This window comes from Bombyx mandarina, chromosome 22 (assembly GCF_030267445.1).
Source record: "Bombyx mandarina strain Sakado chromosome 22, ASM3026744v2".
Lineage (NCBI taxonomy): Eukaryota > Metazoa > Arthropoda > Insecta > Lepidoptera > Bombycidae > Bombyx > Bombyx mandarina.
In genome coordinates, this window is record NC_143228.1 from 2,483,163 (window position 1) to 2,510,061 (window position 26,899).

The window sequence follows — 26,899 nt, forward strand, 5'->3', positions numbered from 1 at the left end:
AGTCCGCACGGGTAGGTACCACCACCCCGCCTATTTCCGCCGTGAAGCAGTAATGCGTTTCGGTTAGAAGGGTGGGGTAGCCGTTGTAACTATACTGAGACCTTACAACTTATATCTCGAGGTGGGTGGCGCATTTACGTTGTAGATGTCTATGGGCTCTAGTAACCACTTAACACCAGGTGGGCTGTGAGCTCGTCCATCCATCTAAGCAATAAAAATAAAAAAATTGCAATTTTACGCAATAAAATAAAAAAAAGGTGGAAGCGTCTAAAAAAATGGGTATTTCATCTCTTTAGCTAGTCACACTGAATCACTTTCATGATAAGCAAGTAGAAAAACAAAAATAAATCTATTACTCGAATACAAAGAACCATCCATGGCTGAACAGCCACGACCAGTCAAGTGGAAAACTTAACTTTTCTTATAAAAATTTTTTACAACGTAAGTTATTCCAAGACCCACAGACCTTTGCAATGCATGCAAGCTGAATGAGTTCACGGCTCGCCTGGTGCTAATCGGTTACCGGAGTCCACAAATATTATAAAATTAACGTCACGATCTCCTTAGGACACGAGATCGAAATGTCACCCCCTTATTTTTTATCTCTCTCTCCCCTTCTTTCCCTACCAATACACAGGCACACATTACTGCTTCGTTGCACAAATAGGCAGGAAAGCGATACATATCCGTGTGGACTTACAATACGGCTCCACTTCGAATAATTACGCAATTCTGCAAGTTCATTTTGATTATACGATCTTATAGGTTTTTTTTTATTCCTTAGTTGGTTGGACGAGCTCATAGCTCACCTGGTGTTAAGTGGTTACTGGAACCCATAGACATCCACAACGTAAATGCGCCACCCACCTTGAGATACAAGTTCTAAGGTCTCAAGTATAGTTACAACGGCTGCCCCACCCTTCAAACCGAAACGCATTACTGCTTCACGGCAGAAATAGGCAGGGTGGTGGTACCTACCCGTGCGGACTCTCAAGAAGTCTTACCACCAGTAAATACGTTTATCATACGTTTATCATGGAACTCGTGTATGAACACATGAGTACATATTTTTTAGAAAAAAAATGGTACCCGCATACTGATTTTCAAACACGGCATAGTCGAACATCGCTTTTTTTTTATTGCTTAGATGGGTTGACGAGCTCACAGCCCACCTGGTGTTAAGCGGTTACTGGTGCCCATAAACATCCACAACGTAAATGCGCCACCCAACCTGAGATATAAGTTCTAAGGTCTCGTCCACCCATCTAAGCAATAAAAAAAAAGCGCACTTGAAATGCACTTTATTTTCACATCCTTTTAAAAGCTCATCCAATAAGAAAAGCATTGTCTTTTAGACTCTCATCATTGATAAAGCTACTGTATCGACAAAGTTTAAGCACTAGACCAGTAAAGTACAGGTACGCAAACGGTGAGCTTGAAAGCGTTTTGAAACTATCAAAGCATTACCGTCAATTTCGACTAGTGCTCGGATAGAAAGCTCCGAACTTTCACCAGTCGAACCAGTTTCAAGTCGTCGCGAACACAGCCTGTACTTATATCTAGACTAGCTCAATCCATCAATAATATATACACAAATATATAACATATATTGTGTATGGTTTAACATGAATTCTCTAGGATAAAAAAAAAATTGCTTCGTAGAATTATTCTTAACTTTGGTACTTCTATACTAATATTATAAAGAGGAAAGATTTGTTTGTTTGTTTGTTTCGAATAGGCTCCGAAACTACTGGACCGATTTGAAAAATTCTTTTTCCATTAGAAGGCGACATTGTCTCTGATGAACATAGGCTACTTTTTTTTATTTTTTTTTTATTTTTTTTTTTTTTGTTTCATGTGTATTTTAATGTTTCCGAAGCGAAGCGAGGGCGGGTCGCTAGTATCTAATATCTTTGATCCTGTTGCTACCACATACTGTTAGAGAGGCTTTGAACTCGATACAAATTTGTCTTCACTAAATTTTGAAAAAGAAAAACATCAAAGAAAAACGCGGTCTTCTGGAGCCCATTGGAGATCATATAAAACAATATAAATCTCTGAAAACACGCTATGGAAGTTCGAAATACAATATTTCCTACATAAGATTTTGACATATTCTTGGGACCAGATAGATGTTTATGTGCCTTATAGAGAAAAACTGCATTTGAGACGGCTGCTCTGGCTTATGCTATACTAAGCAGCTTAAGCCTCACGTGGAGTATCGATGCTATTACTGGGTCTTTGCAGAGCGCCGTTTGCATTAACTTGAGATATGCGGTAGGCAGCGGCTTGGCTCTGCCCCTGGCATTGCTGAAGTCCGTGGGCAACGGTAACCACTGACCATCAGGTGGGCCGTATATGCTCGTCTGCCTACAAGGGCAATAAAAAAAAATAAAAAAATGTATTTTTCTCTTGGGTATTTTAAATGCTAGTTTTCTCCGTGCTTTTGACTGCATATCATATAATGTCAAAGTCTCTTAAAGCTCGTTTGAAGAAGGAGATGTCATGGAATGCAATAAATGTTTTACTCCCACTATTTCAACAACCATTTCATTCGGGTTTCTTTTATTATTCCTTTTTTTTTCTTTTTCTTTTTTCCAACCAGAAGGTGATGCAGTGTGACTAGCTAAAGAGATGAAATAGCCATTTTTTTAGACGATTTCACCTTTTTTTATTTTATTACGTAAAAATGCAAATTTTAATTTTGCTTGTTTTATTTTTATTACATGATGTTATTCCTTTACCGCGAAAGTCAGTCGTGAACATGTTAAGGACGTTTTTCCTTTAGAAACATTGGGACTTGCCTGCGGGATTCGAAAACCGTTGCATACGATTCACTGGGCGTTTTATCCTTTAGGCCTCAACGATTTAAGCTCACCCGCTCATCTAAGCAAAATAATTATTTTTTTTTTTTTTTTTTTATTGCTTAGATAACTTCATAAAAAACTTACATAGAAATAATAGGTTATAAACGTAATCATAGAAAAAAGTAATAAAAACAATAAATAAATACATAATATGAATAAAAAAATTACATGTAAAGTTCAATTTTAATCATTATCTAATTTATTGAGAGCTTAAAAAACTATTAAGTGTTTTAAAAAAATGGTCTTGTATTTTGTTACCAAATTTTTACGTTATTAATCATAGTAAAAAAAAAGTAGAGTTGGTCTCTACAAATGTCCAAAATAGAGTCAGTCTCTATAATGACAAAACATTCCGAATTAATTTATCAGGTTAATTAATTAACTTTATATTAGTATTTTTTCATAGCTATACATTTTAACACCAAAAATAAATTTAGATTTTTTTAGTGTCAAAGTTTCGCAAAAACTGCTCTCTTATCTTTCATCGTCGTCTTCGTGACGTCATCGCCGCGAACGCAACCCAAGATTAACCAACTAAATATAGATGGTAAACATTCTTCAAATGAATCACGTACTTTAGATGCGGTAAGTAAACACTTGATTTACGACAAAATATTTAGTTAATTAAAAACTACAGGAAACATAACAAAAGCAATTGCCGGATACTTTGCGTGACGGACCGCAGCCCGGTTCCAGCAACCCTTCGCACGCATACAAATTACAAAATATAACCTCCAAAATTAACGTTAACCCATTGCACGCCGCGTGTAAAAATGTATATCGTTCCGAAGGGGCAGCCGCGTAGTGCACGGCACGCACAGCGGGACCGGCTAAGCGCGGGACATCGCCAGTCTCATTCGCATCGCAGCCCGAGACCGCCGCCTCTCCGGCTCTCGGCCGTTTAAACTTTCCATACGATAACTTATCAGCAAATAATTGCATGAAGTCATCGATTAAATTAAGTGTACCGGTACGTTTCGTTTCTCGTTTACAAAATACGTTCGCTGTTTGGCCGCCGATGTTCGAGTTCGACAGTGTATTCCACAAGTGTCCGTGAAAAAGTTTTGTGGCATCCGATTGGTCGGTCGTTTTGTTTGATTGTTGATCACGGGAGACAGGATGAATGGAACTCCAACCAGAAGGCCGAAAGGTGCATTTTCTGAGACGGTAAGAAAGAAAAAAAAATTCGTAACACAAAACTTCTTAAATATTATTTTTCTTATGACATAAAAAAATAACTTTATATTTAATTGAGTGTTGATATCTCTACATAATGACTCGATAATCTCATATCATTATACAATTGATAAACTCTATCTATATCGATAAGTCCGAATTTTATGTACAAAAACTTACATAAATTAAACTAAGCTCGAGAACTACACATAGTATTTAAGTGGGGGCAATACTGGCTCGAACACTTCCAAAAACTTGTTCACCTTGATGACCGGATGCTTTCCTTCCACGAGGATTGAGTAAAGCGACTTGCAAGGCTAAAAGGATACGAGTTAAGCTTGCGTTCTCCGATAGCTTACAAAGCTAGAATTTTGTAGAGTACGTAAACTTATACAACCGCGAATGCTTTGATCTACAAAAGTTCAAAATTAATAGATACTAAAGAAATCGCAGAAGTTCCTTCGATAGAAATATCGTTGATTTGAATAAAATAAAAAAGACAAATTATTATAAAAGGTGAAAGACATCGTCTGATAACAGAAATTAATTATAAACAAACAACTATAATTCATTTCGCGTTATAATAGTAACATAAATCTCTTGTATAACTTAATTAATGTTATATTGTCTATAAACACAACTATTAGTTTTATGAAAAACGTTTAAAGGAGAATGAATGAATACCCCACACTCAATTAACTTGTACTAAAGTAATAGTTACTTCAATCTTAAATTTGAATTAAGGTGGGCAGCCCTGTTCGCGTCGTGGTGTTTATTGGTTTCGGTAATCGCATGACTTCAGATTAGCTTGTAATAAAAAATGTACGACTGGTCTTTTTTTTCCCTACCTATGCTGAGGCCTTGAGAGGCTATTTCAGCTTCACCCTAACGTGTGTAGGTGAGCTCACGGGGCTCAAGCCGGAGTGTTGTTAACACTGGCCCTAGCAAGAGCAGTGCTTCGCAGCATCTACCACCGGATTGCGGAACGCGACCCACTGAGAAGATCCGGCGAGAAACTCAGTGGGCTGTGTCTATGGGTTAATTCTAAAAGCACCGTTAATGGATCAGGAATATCCGTAATGACGTGCTTCGGGCGACGTCGACGGTTTACCATTCGGTCTACAGGATCGGGATATGACTGTAAAGATCACCGTTTGTATTAAACTTTTTCTTGTGTTCATGTGATAAAAAATTATATCCACATACTATAACATTTGCTGTACATAGTATATAACTAAAAACTCCTGTGTGGGTGTTAAAGTTGACTTGTGGAAAGTGAAGAAAGCGGGAAGCGTATTCGTAAAGATAACATACATACGTAAGTTGTTCACTTTAAGATAATAATAATATTCAAGTTGCGCGATAGTGTAGCATATAATTTAAACTTTATACTATTTCAATTAGGGATGTTTTTAGCTGCGCCTACAATTGCGTAAATATCTCAATTGGGCTGTCATTAATCATAATAAATGAGCAAATTCCTCATTCGTAATTAATCAATGGTGGCTGGTATTTACAGTTAAGTGATTGTAAAAACTTATTATCGTAGCGCGTTATATGAGATCTGTTTGATTTTTTTTTCCAATTATTCGCTGTAGTGTAAGACTAAGCTCTGACTGATAAGCGAGTTCACGGGCTCAGGCTGAGATACTGCTAACATCTACCCTTCGATCAATAATAGTATTATTGATCAATAATAGTATTATTGATCGAAGCATCTGCCCTAGCAAAGAGCAATGCTTCTGTGGCGGTAGCCATTAAACAATACAAGATATTTGACAAATTCCTGAATCTCGCTTACGAAATTTTCAAGATAAGCTTGCATATATACAAGTTCCGAACAACAACATTCGGACCGTCGGTCTACCGAGCAATATCACCCGCTCGGTGGAAAATCTTCCCTTTGTCGTCTACACCTACACTTCTCTGAATGTACCATCGGGTCGGAACCGCGACCTACTCGGAAGATGCGGAGAGAAACTCAGTGGGTTTTTAATAGTAATCGTTATATATAGGTGTTGCTAGGAATCATTTTGGAATCTCATTTTTGTCACAGCATTCCGTTGTCGACTTGCAATAAAGGCAGGCAGCAAACCGTTTACATTCGCACAGTCATTTGACCTATCATGAATCTAGATGATTTATTGTTTTGTTTACTGACTGCTGCATCGCATGAGTTGTTGCATCGTAAAATATCAATCATGTTTTATAAAGACGATAGAAATGAGGAACGGCGTGCCGTCTCCGGAACGACTTGTTGATAGCGAAACTAGTAATTATGAATTAGATAGTTTTGAGTGTGAGTTATATTCAACAGAAATCTATATATTAATAAGTGAAGTAAAAACTTTGTACCCCTTTTTACGAAAATGGCGCGGCCGGAGGAATATGAAATTTCCCATATTTATAGAGAATATTCAGGAGTTCAGAATGCTAATATATATTTTTTATTATGCATAAAAATACATTAAATCAATTAAAAAAACATTACACACACACTACCATATGTGTATTTGGCACACACACGGATTTTGTTTATTGTTAAAGTATATGGTCAAATTGAGAATAGATTAATATTGTTTGTTTTTAATATTATTTGTCGATAGTGTAGCCTTGGCGAAATCTGTGAATATATTATAGAAGTATAGCATAGATAATACACTTAATATTTAAGAAGTATAATCTTGGACAATAGAATCATCATAGTGCTCAAACTTATAATTTACTAGCGACCCGCCCTCGCTTCGCTTCGGAAACATTAAAACACACATGAAACCAAAAATATAAAAATAAAAAAAATATAAAAAAGTAGCCTATGTTCATCAGGGACAATGTCGGCTTCTAATGGAAAAATATTTTTTCAAATCGGTCCAGTAGTTTCGGAGCCTATTCGAAACAAACAAACAAATCTTTCCTCTTTATAATATTAGTATAGATATAGATAAATCAATTATGGTAGTATTTTGATGATTGGGCGATCACTAGTAAGTATTATTGTGAGAATCTTAGTTAATGGAAATAAAATGTTTTGTGAGAAATATATAACTATTAGGTATTTGATGATACCTATCTTGTTGATTGAGTGACAGCATGTTGTAAAATAAATTAAAAGAAAACACTAATTGTACTACGACTAATAGTAATTTGTTCACCAGGATATTTAAATTGTCTTGTTGTGTGTGCCTTAATTTATTATTTTTTAAGTTTACCATACCATCCCAGAATAAGCTAGTATATTGATAATACCGTATATTATGTTGTATGTAGAGTATCATTTTTCTAAGAACACATAACACGGATTTGTATAACGTAGCCATTGGATTTTGGGTACGATGATATTGTGTCATAATACGATGATATTGTTCTTAATTTTGTGTCATAAATTCGTGATTGAAATTAGGGTACACCTGTTGATAAATGGTTACCTGTGTCCTTAATTAACGTAACTCGAATATCACCACCGTGAGACATGAGTCATAGTTATATTTTACAACAGATGTTCCACCCTTCAAATTGTAACGCATGACTGCCTCGTGGCTGTCCATCGTGTGGACTTACAATACTCCCTACCGCCAGCGATAACGCTAACTTTATGTGGGCTTCATTATTTTTTTAACAAACTATGCCTATATTTACTGTTATTTCCCTACCTATAGTTATTCCAGCTACGTCCGAACGGGTAGGTGAGGTCACGGGTTCAACCTGAGAGAATTTGATAACACTAACCCTAGCAAGAGCAGAGCTTCGCAGAAACTACCACCGAATCGGAATCGCAACCCGCTGAGATAATCCGGCAATTACTGAGGAGCATATTACAAAATACCAAGGAGCATATTATAAAATACAAAAAATACAAAATGCATTATTTTCAAAAGCGAATTAAAATAATACAATGATTGGAGTCTCCTTTTAAACGTGCAAGTCTGTACTAGGAGTATTAGGATTATTAACCTTAAAGTAAATATGTAACAATAAAAATGACCTTGTATTTCAATGAACCTCAAACGTCACTTGAAACATGCCGCAGTTGAGTTCGTTTATTGGTAATATTTTATTTTATTCTAAACTAGCGACCCGCCCTCGCTTCGCTTCGGAAACATTAAATTTTATTATTGATAGCTGAGTCCCACGATGTTATCCGTGGTTATTGTCGTACCGCGGGTGAAGCTGCGGGGCAAAGCTAGTCTAAAAATAGTAGCCTAAGTTACTACTTATATCATCAGCTAACTATCAGTGAAAGTCCGTCAAAATCGGTTCAGCCGTTCCAGAGATTAGCCGGAACAAACAGACAGACAAAAATTGTAAAAAATGCTATTTTGGTGTGTGTACCGTATATATATATTCATATGCATGTAGTAAAAAGTGGTTATTTCAATATTACAAACAGACACTCCAATTTTATTTATATGTATATATAATTCTAAAAGGAAATAAACAATCAAAAATTCTATATCAATTTTAATTTCAGTGTTTAAAAGGTAATACAACACGGCAGGTGGTCGTTCTTTGAAATCGAAGTGTGCACTGAGTCATCGCCACCTCAACGTTACGAGATATCATTATTTATCTTCGTCAATAACACATAAATATTTTAACGAGAGTTTTTGTCTCGCGAAATCTGAATTGAATCGATTGCATTGTTATATCACTTTGGTGGTCTAAAGTTATTAATGAGTGAATTATAAATCATAATCTCTGGCTTGTTTAGTGGAATTACTTAAGGTGAATTGCGATGTTTTTTCATCGTACAAAAGTAGTTTGTTAGCTTGCTTTTTGTGTTCCGACGACACGAAGCGATCTATGATTTATCGATAATATGGTAATAGTTTCTCGATGAGCTAATTGGCTTCAAATTTCATGTTATTAAGTAAGCAATTTCACAAACCTAATACTGTAAGGAGAAGGATCGATGCATTAGAAATGTGGTGCTGGAGAAGGATGCTCCGTATATCTTGGACTGAGCACCGCACCAACGCCTCGATCCTAAAAGAACTAAATATCTCTCACAGGTTATCGTCAACAGTGCAATCCAGGATTCTTCGATATTTTGGACACGTATCGCGTCGGCAGAGTCTATCGAGAAACTTGTTGTTCAGGGTAGGGTCAATGGTAAGAGATCTCGTGGACGAATCCCCATGCGTTGGACTGATCAGGTGAAAGACCTTACTGAAACCCCACTTAACGAGTGTGTGCGCCGGGCCTCGGTTCGCAAACTGTGGAAAACATCTGTTAAGGCTTTAATGAGCAACAATTCCACATGACCACGACTGCTCTGCCAAGAGCAACCGATTATGATGAATACTGTAACAAAGATATTCATATTAAATTACATCCCTAAAACAGATAGTACCTATGTAGAGTACGGATTTAAAAAAAAATTAAAATGTCCGTTTTTTTTACAAATTATACATAACAAAAATAATCGCCGTAAACTGTGTTGTCAATGGTCCAACTAAATAAAGTCGGAAGTTGCGTACGGTCTTAGATTCAAACACTCAAAGTTCAAAGGACTCGTGCATGTCACGTGGCTTTCTGTACTCAGTCAAGGGCAAATCTACTTGAACAATTCGGTTAACCGTCCACTTTTAGTTCAGGCCCGAAATCCGCTTGGGAACAGTCTCTTTGGTCAACATCAACAAACGAACATCGATTGTCAAACTTCTCGGGCTTGAGTTTTAAAGGTATGTATGTGGGCGTGAAAAACCTGCTAAATTATAACCAAATTTTACGGCTAATCTGCCGTTAATTTTTCTATAATCAGCAGCAAATCATTCGACGAATGAGAACCTTTGGTCGTTCGGGTTTTTTTTTATTTATTGCTTAGATGTGTGGACGAGATCACAGCCCACCTGGTGTTAAGTGGTTACTGGAGCCCATTGACATCTACGTTTCCATGCAAAACAAAAACTGTATTCGTACTGTTCGAGACAATAAAATTCAAATAATGAAAATTTGATGAAGCCGTTTAACTAATTTCAATTAATATATGTGATACGCGTGAACTGTAGAAAAATTTAGCCTACTAAAATTGTTACTTTTTTTTTATGATTGATTGTACCACAATGCGAGTGAATTGAGTGTGAAAAGGTCACGTTTGCCCCTTAGATTTTGATATCTGCGTTAATTAATGCAAGTGCGTCTATGATCAAGCGAGATTCAAGATCGAGAGACTGCTGATTAATAGCCTTTGCAGCAGGCACTTGGAAAGAGAAAAAAAAAATGTAATGACATAAAATGTATATAATGATAGTTATGTGTTAGATTTTTTTAAGTTACTAACATAGATTATAAGTAATTCTTACTAACAGAATGTTATGGTTTTAAAAAAAAAAGAAAACTGTAATAAAGTATAAATAAATAAAAATATGCTCGAAATTAGTTTTTTTTTTTTTGGAAATCTGTTAGTCTAGATACAGATAATTATAAATTGTAAGCGATAATATCAAATTCTTCAGTAGTTTTTTTTTTTTGTTGCCGTTGTAGGCAGACGAGCATACGGCCCACCTGATGGCTAGTGGTTACCGTCGCCCATGGACTTCAGCAATGCCAGGGGCAGAGCCAAGCCGCTGCCTATCGCTAAAAAAAAGTTGAAAAATTAAATAATTTTATTAAGTTGTTGGGTGAAATCATAACACAACAATTATATGCCGCGACCCGCAAATGACATTCACGCTGTCTGTGGCTTTGCACTTGGTGGTCATCCACCAATGCAACAAATAAATAAAAAACAAATTTCGCTTATTTGTCTTGTTATAGCAAAAAGCACCAATCCGTCGAGAATCTTCTTATTATTATTCAAGTCTAAAGAATTTTTATTAAAACAACCATATTGCATTTAAACGTAAAAATTATGAATGAAATTATAATTATGCAAATTTACCTTTTTATGTTCACGACTATTCACATGGAGCATAGGTGAGTATTGCGACCGAGACCTTTGTCTGCCAATACCTAAAAAAATCACTATATTTAAGCTACACACCTACTGTTTTGCAGAAATGCTACCCAATCGATAAATGTTTCAAGGTTTATTTTTCTTTAAAGTTTTACTTATGAGAAGATGTTTTTTAACCTACGTTATGTATATAAAACTAACTACAAAACACATTATTTAAATTGTATAACATATATCAACGGATTAGATACATAATTCTCTAAAAGCCCTCGAGAAAATCACGAAACAAAATGATCGAAGTGATTTGACCACGACCAGAAGGCTCTCGGGTCATCGACCGGAGGTAGCGTTGCAGGTAATGTTAGGTTGTTAAGCTAAATTATTCGTTTACGGCTGAAAACTAGACTGGACGTCGCGTAAAGAATGTCGCTGGAAGGTTTTTAGGTTGCATTTGCAAATGGGCCTAATGATGATACTTTCGTGCTGAGACTCCTATAAAATACTCCTTAAGGCTAAAGCTTCATATAAAAGTGACAATTTAGGTAACCTACATAGCTTATTACAGAATAAATAAAACCAATTCGGACTTTTATTCATTTATTTCTTAGATGTGTGGACGAGATCACAGCCCATCTGGTGTTAAGTGGTTACTAGAGCCCTTAGACATTTATAACATAAATGCCGCCACCCAACTTGAGATATGAGTTCTTAAGTCTCAGTATAGTTAGAACGGCTGCCCCACCCTTCAAACCTCGAACTGACTCGATGGAGCAGTAGCTAGCGCCCCTGATGGCTGCTAGGTGTAGTGGATTCGATTTCCACCCTGGCCAAACTTTTGTGTGATGTTGGTTAGCTCTATGTGTTTGGTAGCTATTTAAACTTTAGTAGTATATAAAAATTGTATATAAAATATGTAATTGTACAGGGATTCGTAGTTCGGGACTAGTCGATTATTATTTTTACTAAATACCCACATTGTTTGTGAAATTAGCACCAGAAACAAAACTACTTCAATTTGATAATTACATGTTTAATATTTCAAATCGAATTCAAGAACATGAGCATTTGTGTAAGATTACGTGTATGCTTTAGATTATTTTCTTTTATAAATGAATCTTTTTATATACGTGAGCACCTGGTACAATGCAAATATTAGTTTTTAATTAGATTACTCACTGTTATAAAAGGCACTTATCTCACTAATCACATTATTATCCATCTAATCCGATACTGAGCTTCTGTTGTAGTTGAAAAAAAGAGATTAATCCTGTTATTACTATTTATATTATAGAACATCGTACAAACAAACAAAGATGGCTGTTCATCGTTGTGCAATATTCTTTTCTATTATAGAGTTTTTAAATTATAGAAATTCTATAGACGTTTTCGTCTAGTTTTTTTGTTTGACATCACAAATTGAACGTTGCCACTTTAAGATTTAAAGTAGAAATTACAATGGCATTGTATAAGGACTGCCACACTCTTGTTTTTTTTATGAAGGACGTATTACTGGTGGCTCGGAGGTCTTTCCACTTTCCCTAGAACAGGTGGGCAAGCACGGGCTCCGCTAATAAGGGTGGGGTTTGCTAACAGCTGCCCGAGCGCCAGTATCGTTCCGACGCTGACTTCATGGGCTTCCTGATCAAAGTCCCACTCTTCAAAGCAGAACACACCACTGCTTTCCTGTAGATATAAGCAGAATGAACCCACACATACGATTTCAGAACTTCATGTGACCAAAATTTTTCAATTCATTAAAATTTTGTAATTCAACTAATGATGATAACACCGCAAAATACCTGCTGAATCTTTTTCATAAATTCTTTATTAAAAATGGTCGCCTGAAAGAGACAATTTTAGCGTAAAAATCCACCTACCTATTCTACAATCATATTTACCTGCCTGTTTCTGTTTTTCAATATTAATGCATAATTTCTCTGTTCAATCGTAAAATTAGTAATAAAAAAAAACCATCTATCTCTGATACGATTACTACATACATATGTTCAGGAATTGTTAACAATGTTTTGTATCTATCTGGGGATGAATGTTATTAGCGTAGATTGGCTGTGTTCCGTAGCGATTGACTAATAATAATGTTTTATAACCATCAAAGACTTTTAATTGGGTGCTATATCCGTTTTATGATAGTTGATCGAAAATGTATGTGATATGTTCTATCTGATAGTAATTATGTATTGCATTTCTGTTTTAAAACAGTTTTATTGTTCAAGCTCTCACGGTGAATCCTTAATTGCTTAATAGAAAGGCTATTTGCTTTAAGCGACAATTTTGCAACTTTCCAGGAGAGCCACTTAAAGTTTAAAATTTGGAAAAAATATCAAAACAAAAAACTTCTTCAGAAAACTTAGTAAAGTTAATTGAAGTTTAATTAAAAATATCTAATTTTCATACCAATACCAAAAACGCACGTTTAATTATAAAAATAAATGTCGCGTATTTAAGTGAAATGTCGCTTAAACCAAATAGCTTTTGAGTCGTCGATACACACTGTTGGTATGCACAATAGAACGAGGACTGAACAAGGATTATAATGAAAGACGATAGGAACCGAATATAAACCTCCTCAGCTAGCCAGTCGGGAAAGTAGCTGTACTGTGTAGTGTAGAGCCTAAGCGTATTTTAGTAAAACAACCTAGAGTTCGAAACTTGAAATATTTGATTTCGAAATTACATGAGATCCGAATAGGTCCACGATCTTCCAACCTCACGTAAAGTCAGTCCACAATCGTACCAACAGGCTAAGGTCCCGCCTTCAAACAAAAATATATATAAGGTTCGCACTCAGTCACTGTAACCGGTGCCATCTGTTGGAAACCCAATAAATTGGTATAAAACCTTTTTTATTGTTGTCGTTGTGGTTTGTGACAATACATTTGAATTTTGAATTTTGGAAGGTCTTAGTTTTGTCATTCTCTTTTTTCCGTGCTATTGTACGCGAATTATAAAATTTCTAAAATATTCAAATTTTATACGTACAATCCTCGCGAGTTTATTTATCAATTTCCTTGCCCATCCTAATCATACAGTCCACTACACCATCTAGGCGGGCTTCGCACAGCCTGCCGACCGAGAGGACTGGTGGTCGTGGCGTCGACGACCGCCGGTCCGGCGTCCCGAGGGGGAGGGTGATGGGAGAGACCTCCATGGGTGCTCCGCACTAAACGCTTCACTTTCCCCCCTTTGCCTTTTCATGAGTTCTGTCTCATGCGAGGCTTGGGTGCTGGTTATTGAGCGACAGGAGGTTTTAGTCGGTTAGACTCCGACATACTCCGCCCACCAACCCCAGTGAAGGGCGGAAGTACGGCGTTTTTCTCCTGACCAAAAAAAAAGCTTCGCACTCACAATACAAGATTTAACCCACAAACGCAGCCCACTGAATTTCTCGCCGGATCTTCTTAGTGGGTCGCGTTTCCGATACGGTGGTAGATTCTGCGAAGCACTGCTCTTGCTAAAGCCAGTGTTAGCAACACATTCGGTTTAAGCCCCGTGAGCTCACTTACACGCTAGGGTAACGCTGATAAAGCCTCTCAAGGCTATCAGAATATGTAAGGGAAAAAAAAATATGATGTAGTCAACTTGTAGCACGTATTTAAGTGATACATCTGTGAAGGGATGAAGATGAAAAACTTTTTTTTTTTATTACAAAATTAAAATATTCATAATTTGTGTATGACACGTACAGTGTTGGCGATGCGTTCCATCAAAAATACATGTATAATTAGACAGTATAAATTCATATCGATCGTAAATTTTTCAAAGCGTTAAATATTGATCGAAGATAAACTTGGTCGTGAGATCTGAGGCCGAAATTCTGAGAAAGGTATAATTATTTTTTTTTTACTTTTTCGTATCCGACATTTGAGATTATTATCGTTTACTCATTATGATTTTCAGAAATTCGAGAAACTTCCACGGGTTATTTTAAACTTATTTTATAATTTGTGTTTTTTTTTTTTTGCTCGTTAGCTTGCAAAATGAAATGTCCAATCATCTGTTATTAAAGTGAATGCATTTTTGAATTACAATTTACTAAAATAACTTAGCATTAAAATCTATGCGTTTCTCATTGTTTGTTTTACGCGCTCAGACTTTACGGAATTCAATAGACTTGATACATCTGTAGTTGACATTTCAGGGAATGTTTTTGCTGATTCCGTAAGAGCAGGTACCACCATTCTACCCAATTCTGTCATGCCTCTAGTTCAGTGACCGATATTCACGTTGTGCTGCTCAAATATTCCAGTGATTGCTTAACAGCACAGCTGTGAGCACAACTGTCATCAACGGGAATAAGTAATAAATATAAAATTTAAAACTAAACACTTTTTATTAATCAATTGAACTAAAAATAATTAGGTATGATAACAATAATAATAGATTTTGATTTCAGTAAAAACCACACATTTAGTTAGTATTACTCATAATGTATGTTAATAACTTAAAACATAACACGTTAATTATTTGACTCTATGTATTGTATATGCTGCAAAAGCTGTTTGTTGGCTAGCTCTCCCTCGATTTTGCTCGATATAACTCTCAAAAGACATAATAATAATTTCCTTATCAGCATTATCCTAGTCACAATATCAGTCCGAACAATATTGCGTCAACATCGGTCCCTGACACGTGTAGAAATTTTGAACTTAATAGTACGTTTGATCAAAGTTACGTTAAAAAAATCGCTACATATAAAAAAGATAGGCATAAAACAGTACTATTTAAAACATAGCTCAAATGCAGGTAATATTATCAGAACTCAACAACCATTCCTGAAACAAACAAACATAAATTTCGACAGAGCTGCAATAAATTGTAATAGACAGAGCGGAACAGAAAAGTGCAGATAGACACAACGGATTCTGTGACGTTTGAACAATAATAGTTTTATTAAAGAGCTGAATTCTCAATCATCACATATCCATTGAAATTCAAATAATAATTATTTTTGTTCGACCTGCTCAAATTTGTATTTCAACAAAACTATCAAATCAAGGAGAAAAAGTTATTTGATTCTTACGTCCCTCTAGATTCGTGTACAGTTGGTGGCCTGTTCCATTTGTGAATGTGACGTGTAATAGCCTTATTATCGCCAAATAAACATTAAATTACAAAAGCGGTTTACAAGCATATTCTTCAGAATATCGAATCGATTTACAAAAGCCTTGAATGCCCGCAATCGGCTTGGACTCGCCTCCGCTTGTGTTTTCGCGTAATTCCGACTTCCGCGAAAATATAAATCTGAGAATTTTCCAATCCTGCATGTGTACGCTATAAACAGAACCCGTGACATAAAATCTTTCATGCGTTTACGTAATAGGATTATAGACTGTGGCGGTAGCCATCATACAATACAAGATATTTGAGGGACGCCTGAATCTCGCTTGCGACATTTTCAAAATAAGCTTGCATATATTCAAGTTCCGAACAACAACAACAAGACCGTCGGTCTACGGAGCAATATCACCCACTCGGTGGAAGATTTTCCCTTCATCATTAAGCATTCCACAAGACCATTCCGAATTACTGGAACTTGATAATGCATGAAATTTTTATACGAACGGTCATCGTCTAGTTATACTAATACAACATTAATTTATAAACATATGAAACAGGCTTCTGTTGAAAATAAATTCCGATTAAAGTATATACATAATATATTTCGCTCTTAATTTATTTAATTTTGTAAAATAGGGTTTTTATTCTCCGATGAAAACTGCAATGATCTATATTAAATCTCGTACTATTAGACGTGTTACCTACTAAACCATAAATGTGTTTTAGATAGAAAACTTGAAAATATTACCAAACGTTGCCAATTCTCGGAACCCGATCGGTTGAAATAATTCATAAAAATTTCACCTATATATCAACTATCTGAGTGAAGTTCGCTGGAAAATCTCCAAGATTTGGTTGGTTCCGTAAATGGAGTGAAATTCTACTGCACAGATAAGCTACATATGTATATACGCTTATAAAGAAAATTACTGGACTGAACAGAATTAGAATTTTCAAATTCATGTAAGGTCTGAACTGAATTCAGCCAAACAATGTGTCATTTGACTCTAAATATACAACTTATTTACCATAGATTATTCACTGTTTATCACACATACTACATATTATATACATAAATAATATGGGTTAGTTCTTAAGTTAATTTTAAGAATGGATATACAATGTTAGAAACCAGTAAATTAAGTTTTATTATTTGAAATTTAATCATAATTTTTTAGCATTAGTCGAAATAACGTTTTTAAAATTTTTATTTAATTAATGCCCCTTTTAACTAACTACATTACTGTGTTTTCGGTATCCGGTTGCATTGATAATACAATACTATTCGATGTTTATCCTAATGAACAGATTAAATAGATATTTTTACACAAGAAAAAAAATCAAATAAGAGTAAAATGTTGATAATATATTGAAAATGAAAAAAACCTATACTAAGATAAATTTCGCGATAATTTGAAGACAGTCGATAAGATAACGTTGCATCATCAATCAGTGAGATGTAATTTGAGCATTATTAACTCTCTGTCCTGTTCTAAGCAAATAGATTGCAGCCTCAGTAGCATGTTTTATGACAAGTGTAAATAATACATAAACAGTTTACACGGCATAATTTAACTTCAATAATGAGAAATCCATGTAAGCATAGCAAGCATACATCAAATCCTGAAGTTTATGATTAATTAAAAGATATGTGTGTGCAACTCCAACTGCTTTGGGTTAACATTCTATGTGATCTTCAGTTGTAAAATTGATAACTTTATTTATTATTATTATTACTATTCCAGGTTCTCCTATATCTATCATGTTTTATTCTATATCTATCATTTCTTGCGTTGCTTTTTGTTTTTTTATAATTGAAATTTCTAAATTTCTCTTGTTCACTTTCTACTTATATGTGATTTTGATTGTGGAAACATATTTGGTTATTGTTTTAGCTATATTTTTTTAAAATATGATATGTTTGTATTGTACTGTTTGTTTCCCAAATAAATAAATAAATTTCTATATCAGGTATTCCAAGTGGTAGTCGTGGTTCGAGATTCGATTCCATTACAGTTATGACGTTATGTTATGGAAAAGGGCTCGACTTCATACCGTGAGCAAAACTTAGAGCTAATAGAGTACAATCAAATCAAATCAAAAAAAAATTGTTCAACATAAATGAAAGTACATACTCGTTGAACGTCAAAAGTACTGCCGCCAATTCACAAAAGTAGCCTCCGCCCTAAGAAGAACTGAAACTCAGCGGGCACGACTTTTTTTTTTTTAATTTTTTTTATTACTATCAAATGTAATCGAATGACAATAATTCTAAAATATCTATAATAAATACCAAGTCCGAAGAATACAAAAATCGATCAATATCCGATACAGTTATATTAAGTCTTTGACATTTATATGAGGGTCAATTTTCTGGTTGATTGCAAAATAATATCATCGATTTAAAACTGATGAATAGACTACGTCATTAATATTTAAGCTAGATTGATCTGTTTATTCTTGCGTCTGTAATGTCCACGTTAATGAGATAATCTTTGAGAAACAATTCAAGTGATTGACATAAAACATGGCTGATAGAAAGGTTAGCAAAGTAGTAATTTGAATTATTTGAATGGATTTTTATCAAACTAAATGTCATCATGACGAGAAGAACTAGCAAAGCAAATTCAACTGGCTTGTTTTTTTGTATTCGTTTTTATTTAATCGCATAGATTGGTAAGTGTTAATTGTAGCCGCTTTTTATTCTACTGACTAATTGGAAAGCTTCTGCGGATCTTTGAAAATAGACTCGTTATTCTGCTAATTAAAAAGTGATATCAAAACAGTCGCATTAGTGAATTAAAAGAATCTGTGATATTTTACCGCGTACCATTTTACTGGTGGTAGGACCTCTTGTGAGTCCGCGCGGGTAGGTACCACCGCCCTGCCCACAATGATCTGTGGCCCTGCCTATTTCTGCCGTGAAGCAATAATGCGTTTCGGCTTGAAGGGTGGGGCAGCCGTTGTAACTATACTGAGATCTTAGAACTTATATCTCAAGGTGGGTGGCGCATTTACGTTGTAGATGTCCATGGGCTCCAGTAACCACTTAATACCAGGTGGGCTGCGAGCACGTCCACCCATCTAAGCAATAAAAAAAAATAAAAAAACACATAAGGAGTGTCTTTGATTTTATTAGATCATCCTATTCATCAAGATTTAACAAAAAAAAATCAATAAATTACAGGCTCAAAATAGTTATTAGAAAAAGTAAAATAGATATTGGAGGCCATAAGTTTTTGTTTCTCTTCATTGTTTTTGAATGCAAAGCCAAAAAAAATCGTTTATTAGCGACTTCATTCTTTCATCTATAATCTTTCTTACTCTAGCAACTATAACTAACTCAACTAGTTTGAGTCATAATATTGAATTATAACAATATGTATGGTATTTTTATGTATTATGTATTGTTTATGTACTTCGATTAAAATTTTCAATTTAAATTAAAAAATATTTATCCTCTTACGTATGGAAATTTGTTCTAATAATAAATAGATTGCTTATTACTCAATTTTCCTACGAATTTATCTATTTACGGCTACAGAAATTAATTAATTACATGGACTTCATATTAATTTTTCCTCGTTAATTAAATTCCAAGAATATTCATGTTTGTTTACAATTCGGGTTAGCTGTGAGTAATAATTTGATTTCATTGTAATTATATCCCTCTCGCACTTTTAATGTGTGTACGGTATGGGAGAGCCAGTACGTCAAGTTTACATTTTTCATACTGACTCATTACTTGTACAGTCATGTCTCAGAATAAACATTATGGAGAGCTGAAAGTAAATTATAGCGTTGATATTACGATATGTTTTGTTTCATTATATAAAGGTATTTGTCTAGGGTAATCTCGACGTGACAAAAATTTAATTTACCAGAAAAGAAGTCTATTTGAAATTCTTTTTTTTTTTATAAATAAAAATATTATTTGGAATTAATATATATTATTTATTTGTCTTTTGTGTGTTTGTTATTTTATTATTTTGTTTCCAAACTCAAACCTACTTCCTGACTGCCTAGCTTATTCATTTGCATATCTTCTTAATTCTAATTCACCCAGTTATTATTTTATATTAATGGGGCAGGTGTTTTATAATTCTGCGAACCAATAATTTGTTCTAGCTTGAATGAACAGGCGTGGAGAGAGATCGGGCTCACAGCCAACCAGTTAATAGTTAATGTTAATGTTTAGTTAAGCATCTCAAAATGTATTTTGAAAATATACTTCAGATGTCTTGCTTTATGATTAAGTAGATCCGACATTATACTTCTGCCGAGAAATATAGATCGCACTGTTATCAATAAAAATAAATCGACAGTCCCGCGGTATGGTAACCATGACATTAAGAGGTCGAGCAGCGTCAGAGGCGCTAGCGGGTGAGGAAGCGGATTAAAGAATCCTGGAACTTCAATTGAGAATATAGAATATAAAATAGTATAAGAATTCAATTAGATATATCTATAACTAGCGACCCGCCCTCGCTTCGCTTCGGAAACATTAAAACACACATGAAACCAAAAAATAAAATAAAAAAAATTATAAAAAAAAGTAGCCTATGTTCATCAGGGACAATGTCGGCTTCTAATGGAAAAAGAATTTTTCAAATCGGTCCAGTAGTTTCGGAGCCTATTCGAAACAAACAAACAAACAAATCTTTCCTCTTTATAATATTAGTATAGAGTATAGATAAATCTCAGAAAAAACTATAGTATTCAGAATTTTTATGTAAAGTTATTTGAGAAACATTAAATACTTATTAATACTAGTACTTATAATTAACGTCCCAAGTCGTTGTGGCCAGGCGTTAAAATTCTGCAAAAATGATTTTTTTTAATGGAATACATCGTATGATATGTATATGTATAATATTTACTTAACACATGTTCACGAATGAGTTCCAAAATGAATGAATAACATAGTGTGGTAAAAATCAAACCGGCAAAAATATTAAATTTTACATAATCACTATTCAAATGAAAGATAAGCCTCACGTCTCATAGTTTTACACATCATTAATTCTGCCGCGAAATGTAAAACAAACGTAATTACTATTTCTTTAATTCCAATGATTAAGTTAGTATAGTTTAATTAATTATTATATTCCTTATTTCCGAATTTACGCAAGACGCACTAACCCTATGTATTTTTTTTTATTGCTTATATGGGTGGACGAGCTCACAGCCCAACTGGTGTTAAGTGGTTACTGAGCCCATAGACATCTACAACGTAAATGCGCCACCCACCTTGAGATATAAGTTCTAAGCTCTCAAGTATAGTTACAACGGCTGCCCCACCCTTCAAACCGAAACGCATTACTGCTTCGCGGTAGAAATAGGAAGCGTGGTGCTACTACCCGTGCGGACTCAAGATGTCCTGCCACCAGTAAGAAATTAAATTGAATATCATCATATCAAAATAAAATTGTTGACAAATTTGAATTCTTACTTAGAATGGCTAAGATGGCAGTCCTTTAACGTCCGCTATCGCTTCCGCTTATATTCCGCTCGTTCCTTAAATCACAGAATAGCGACCCATTTTTATAATCTAGCCTTGGACAAATGCCACATTACGTGAACGCCTTTTATGAACTGCTAACAATGAAAAGGAACACGCTACCATATCTGTTTAGAATAATAGCTTATTGAATTGCTATAGTAGATATTATAAAATGGGTATTTGTAGCCAATGGATGGTGGCTCTTGATTTAGTTAAATTTTATTTGCTTGTAGTAAGTATAAATTTATGGGCTATATTTTAACCGAATTCGTAAAAAAGGAGGTTCTTACATGAGACGTGGGGTCATTAACCTTTTAATGCACTGTAACAGCTGAGAAGCTATTGCTGCTTGACTGTGTCTTTGAAATTACTGAGGTCCGTGAACGACATCAATATTAGATTACTTAGATAACATTATAACTAGAGTAGATAACATTGTAACTAACAAAAAAACGTGTGGCACTCGGAGACTGCCGCGGTAAAGCTATTGCATAGCATTTTTTATCAACGTATGTAATTATAATGAGTCAATAATAATTTAATATTAAAACAATAATAAAATAAGACCACGCTATATTTATAAACATTAACTGTCCCCTTCACACTCATAAGTTAGACTGCGCGAGAGAGAGATGGGCAGACTTTTCATGATGCGCATGTACTGCTACGTCACGCCGCGCGCTTATGCATTAAGACTACATAAGCGCAACGTGAGAATGTGTTGAACGCGAGCTACATGGTAGGTGGAGCGAGGGGTGTTAGGTTTTATTTTCGTTACAGAATTTCTTGATTCGGTAATAAAAGCTATGCAATAGCTTAACAATATTGATGTTTAGGGAATAAGTTAAAATTGTTTTAATTGAGCGAGTTTTAGAACTGAGAAAACTTTTGGTCGACTACAAAATAATAATCAATACGGATAATTTATTTAGTAGATTACGTGTTGTTTTAATCGGGAATTCGAAACATTCTCATTAACACAACAATAAACTTTACCTGTATTGTGAAAGAAAAAGAAGTTTTTTTTTCCTACCTATGCTGATAGCCTTGAGAGGTTATTTCAGCTTCTCCTTGACGTGTAAGTGAACTCACGGGGCTCAAACCGGGTGTGTTGCTAACACTAGCCCTAGCAAGAGCAGTGCCTCGCAGAATTTACCAACGGATCGGAAACGCGACCCACTGAGAAGATTCGGCGAGAATTTTAGTGGGCTATGTCTATGGGTTAATTTACTCGTCGAGCAAGCGAAGGGTTCGGCGTGGACGGTGACAGGTGCTTGAAGCTTCGTTAATGGATCGGGAGGATCCGTAATGACGTGTTTAGGGCGACGTCGACTGTTTACCATTCGGTCCACAGGATCGGGTATGCTAATGAAGTTGGATTGTGAATGATATCCTACATATCAAAAGATACATAAGTAACATTTTAGATTCGAACAAGGCGCATTTAACTCTTGAACAGGTAACTACACCCACCTAAAGCTTTTTGTGTGACAATTTGAGGCTGTGAAATCATCCGGCTTCATTCATCGTCAACACAACACGTCACTTAATCACTGAACATTATTTGTACGAAGTCTCGACATTACTTCCTGAATACTTATTTGACAATCCTATAAAACGAGGATAAAACGATGACAATAAATAAGAAATCGTGTTTTAGATATTTATTGCGAATTTACAAATCGGATAAAGATTTTATGTGCATACAATTATCAAATTCCTTAAAACATATTTGATTACAACAATCCATACGAATGTCATAAATATGAAAGTGTGTTTGTTTGTCCTTCCTTCGCGTCCTATAATTTTAGCTCAGGAAACTGGCATAAACAACCTTTTACGCCAAAAAAAACTCACTGAACCCTTCCCTCGATCAAGCAGACGAAGTCACGGGTAAATGCTAGTATATTTTTTTATTTTTTTCATTGCTTCGATGGGTGGACGAGCTTATAGTCCACCTGATATTAAGTGGTTACCGAAGCCCATACACCTATAACGTAAATGCCGCCACAACTTGAGATATGAGTTCTAAGGTCTTAGTATAGTTACAACGGCTGCCCCACCCTTCAAACCGAAACGCATTACTGCTTCACGGCAGAAATACGCAGGGTGGTGGTAGCTACCCGCGCGGACTCACAAGACATCCTACCACCAGTACTCTTGATCGTACTGATAGCATGTTATGTCAGCATGGTTAGGTACCATTATCTTAATTATTTCTGGCCGTCATGCAGTTCGTTTTGTAACAGTAGCCAACCGACACTTTTCCGGTCATCGTTCACGTCGAACCCGTCGCTTGCGATGAAGGGCTCGACGAGTAAATTAACCCACAGACACAGCCCATCCATCGCAGCCCAGCCCAGCCATCTTCTCAGTGGGTCGCGTTTCTCTTACTAGGGTTCGTGTTAGCAACGTCGTCAGGTTTGAGCCCCGAGAGCTCACCTACTAGTTAAGGTTACGCTGAAATAGCCTCTCAAGGCTCTCAGCTTGGTAGGAAAAAAAAATTAAATAAAAATACACTTTTGCCTGATGTCTGAAGGTGGACATCATTATAAAAACGTTTCTTCACATGTAATCCGCCGCTTATTAATATTTACACACACACTTATTATGTGTTCCTCGTAAAACACTACGTATTTGGAAACTAGTATTATGGAGGCTAAGTTGAAACGGTTCGTGTTTCTAAAGTATTTCTAAATTTAGTTGTTAGCCATTTAAATGACAAATTTATGGTTTTTTATGTTTCTATTAAGCGCATTTTTGTACGTTTGTGTCGTAACTTCAGATTTAACTAAACGATTTATGATCTAGAAGATGTTACAATTTTATGACAGCGCATAATGTTTTTTGCTGCAACTGAATGTTCCTTAAGTCTACTGTGTGCTATATATAGATATGGCAATATCGAGACTAATCAATCACTGCTTCTGAAAGTTTTGCCAGTATCGGTGAAGCGAATAATCGAATTTCGAAAAATCCTCCAAAAAACGATCGGACAGGTAATAAGCGATTGGAAGATGTGACCTTAAATCTCATATCTCAAGGTAGGTGGCGGCATTTATGTTGTTGATGTCTATGGGCTCCGGTAACCACTTAACATCGGGTGGATCGTGAGTTCGTCTACCCAACTAAGCAATAAATAAAAAAATAGAAAAATCATAATCATTGGCACGTAATGGACAAAACTCCACATATATTCGTACAAAGTGATGCGAAGATAAGTTGCAAGTGGCAAGTTAAATAATCCAAATAATTATCACTATCGAAAACGCTTCACAATCGTCTTCAAATGTGACTGACTTCAGCGCAAAATAAAAATCAAACACGAAAATAATTTGATTTGTGTAAATATACACTTAGTTCAAATCCCGTCATGCTTGATAATAAATACGTATAGATAACCCTGTATCAAGAGAACAACGAAAGAATAAAGTATTTTCTTCGGTTTTCGCGATTCTTAAACTCAAAAATCAAAACTACTTCTCATTTATATTTAACAATTTCCGTGGTCACGGACGACTGTAAACTGTGTTAGAAACGTCGGAAATATATTGACGATAGTAAAAAACGTTAGATTGAACCGTAAAAATAGTTTTAATTAACGAAAAAATAAATTTAATTCACCTTTGACGTCATTTTAAATACTTATTGGATACAAATTAACGTCGTTTATCAATCGTGTCAAACGAGGCTTGTGGACAGTATTAAGCGGTAGATAGCAGCTTGGCTCTGCTTCTGAAATTGCTGAAGTCCATGGGCGACGGTAACCACTCACCATCAGGTGGGCCGTATGCTCGTCTGCCTACAAGGGCAATAGAAAAATAAAAATAAATAAAAAATTTGAGAGCCGATAAAAAACTTTTTACGTGTTTTCTGTATATACTGAAACACTTATTTTTCATTAATTTTCAAAAGTATCTTAAAGAAAAGACAAGATTTATAATTTATCTCTCCCAAGTCACGGTAGGCAGTCTAATAGCGATGACATTGACATTGTTCAGGACGGATGACGCTTGCGTTTAGAAACCGCACGTCAGCGTGGGAGTGTCAGGAATGTATATGTTATCCTGTTTTCTTAGAAGTAATAGAAGGATAAAAATTAATTTGTCAGAACGTGTTTTAGATGAAGCTTAATGTATATTTAACACCTATTTCGGTTCAATTCTAGAAATTCTTGACACCCACAGCGCCATCGAGCGACGCAGGTGGGTGTCGAATATTAATATGACATTCGCAAGTTAGGAAATAATTTTGGCATTAGTGCATTCTGCTGTGCACCTACCTAGTAATTTTCTAATGAAAACGTTTCACGGTTGGGTGTGGGTTTTATATCGTGAAGAATTTCGTGGGTTCCTGCAATTACACAATCTCGAAGCATCCGCGAACTAAAAGATAAGGAGCCTAATATGTTCGTATCAAGTGATGCAACTTCACTGGTATTAAAAACCCAATGGCACATACCTTCACAACTTTTTTTTTTATTGCTTAGATGGGTGGACGAGGTCACAGCTCATCTGGTCTTAAGTTATTACTGGAGTCCATAGACATCTACAACGTAAACGCGCCACCCACCTTGAGATATAAGTTGTAAAGTCTCAGTATAGTTACAACGGCTGCCCCACCCTTCAAACCGAAAAGCATTACTGCTTCACGGCAGAAGTGACTTTCTCGATGATTAAAAATAGTCATGAGCAAAACTCGAAAATTTAATTGTACCGGTGATACGGCATATTGAATGTATAAAGATACATATGTATACAGATAGATACCGCATCAGAATTCATCCATATTACCAGGAACCACAGTGATCCACATTGCGTTATCTTTTTTGCCACTTACCGTCCGGCTTTAGAATGCACTTCCTTCCTCAGTTTCCTGTGACTTATAATAATAACAATATGTTTATTTATTATAGTAACCAGGACTTATTATATTAGTACATCTCTTAAACCTATGTTAGTGTCAAAAACTCGGACCGTCGGTCTACCGAGCAATATCACCCGCTCGGTGGAAGATCTTCCCTTCCGTCGTTTAAACATCCTAAATTGATTCCCAAGATGATCGATTGACTTCCACGGTGAATGAATAACATCGTGTAATAAAAATTAAAACCCGTAAAATTATAATTTGCGTGATTACTGGTGGTAGGACCTCTTGTGAGTCCGCACGGGTAGGTACCACCACCCTGCCTATTTCTACCGTAAAGCAGTAAAGCGTTTCGATTTGAAGGGTGGGGTAGCCGTTGTAACTATACTTGAGACCTTAGAACTTATATCTCAAGATGGGTGGCGCATTTATGTTGTGAATGTCTATGGGCTCCAGTAATCACTTAACACCAGGTGGGCTGTAAGCTCGTCCACCTATCGAAGCAATAAAATA

The 26,899-nt window shown here is 35.5% G+C and overlaps 1 protein-coding gene across 1 annotated transcript in view; it reads left to right on the forward strand.

Annotated features, from left to right (window-relative positions):
- Positions 1-3,717: 3,717 nt before the first annotated feature.
- Positions 3,718-26,899, forward strand: part of Lmpt (four and a half LIM domains protein limpet) — a 202,754-nt gene continuing 179,572 nt past the window's right edge. Inside the window, exon 1 of the mRNA XM_028174743.2 lies at positions 3,718-4,034. Within this exon, the coding sequence (XP_028030544.1) occupies positions 3,987-4,034 (48 nt within the window). The 5' untranslated portion in view covers positions 3,718-3,986. The remainder of the gene's footprint in view (positions 4,035-26,899) is intronic.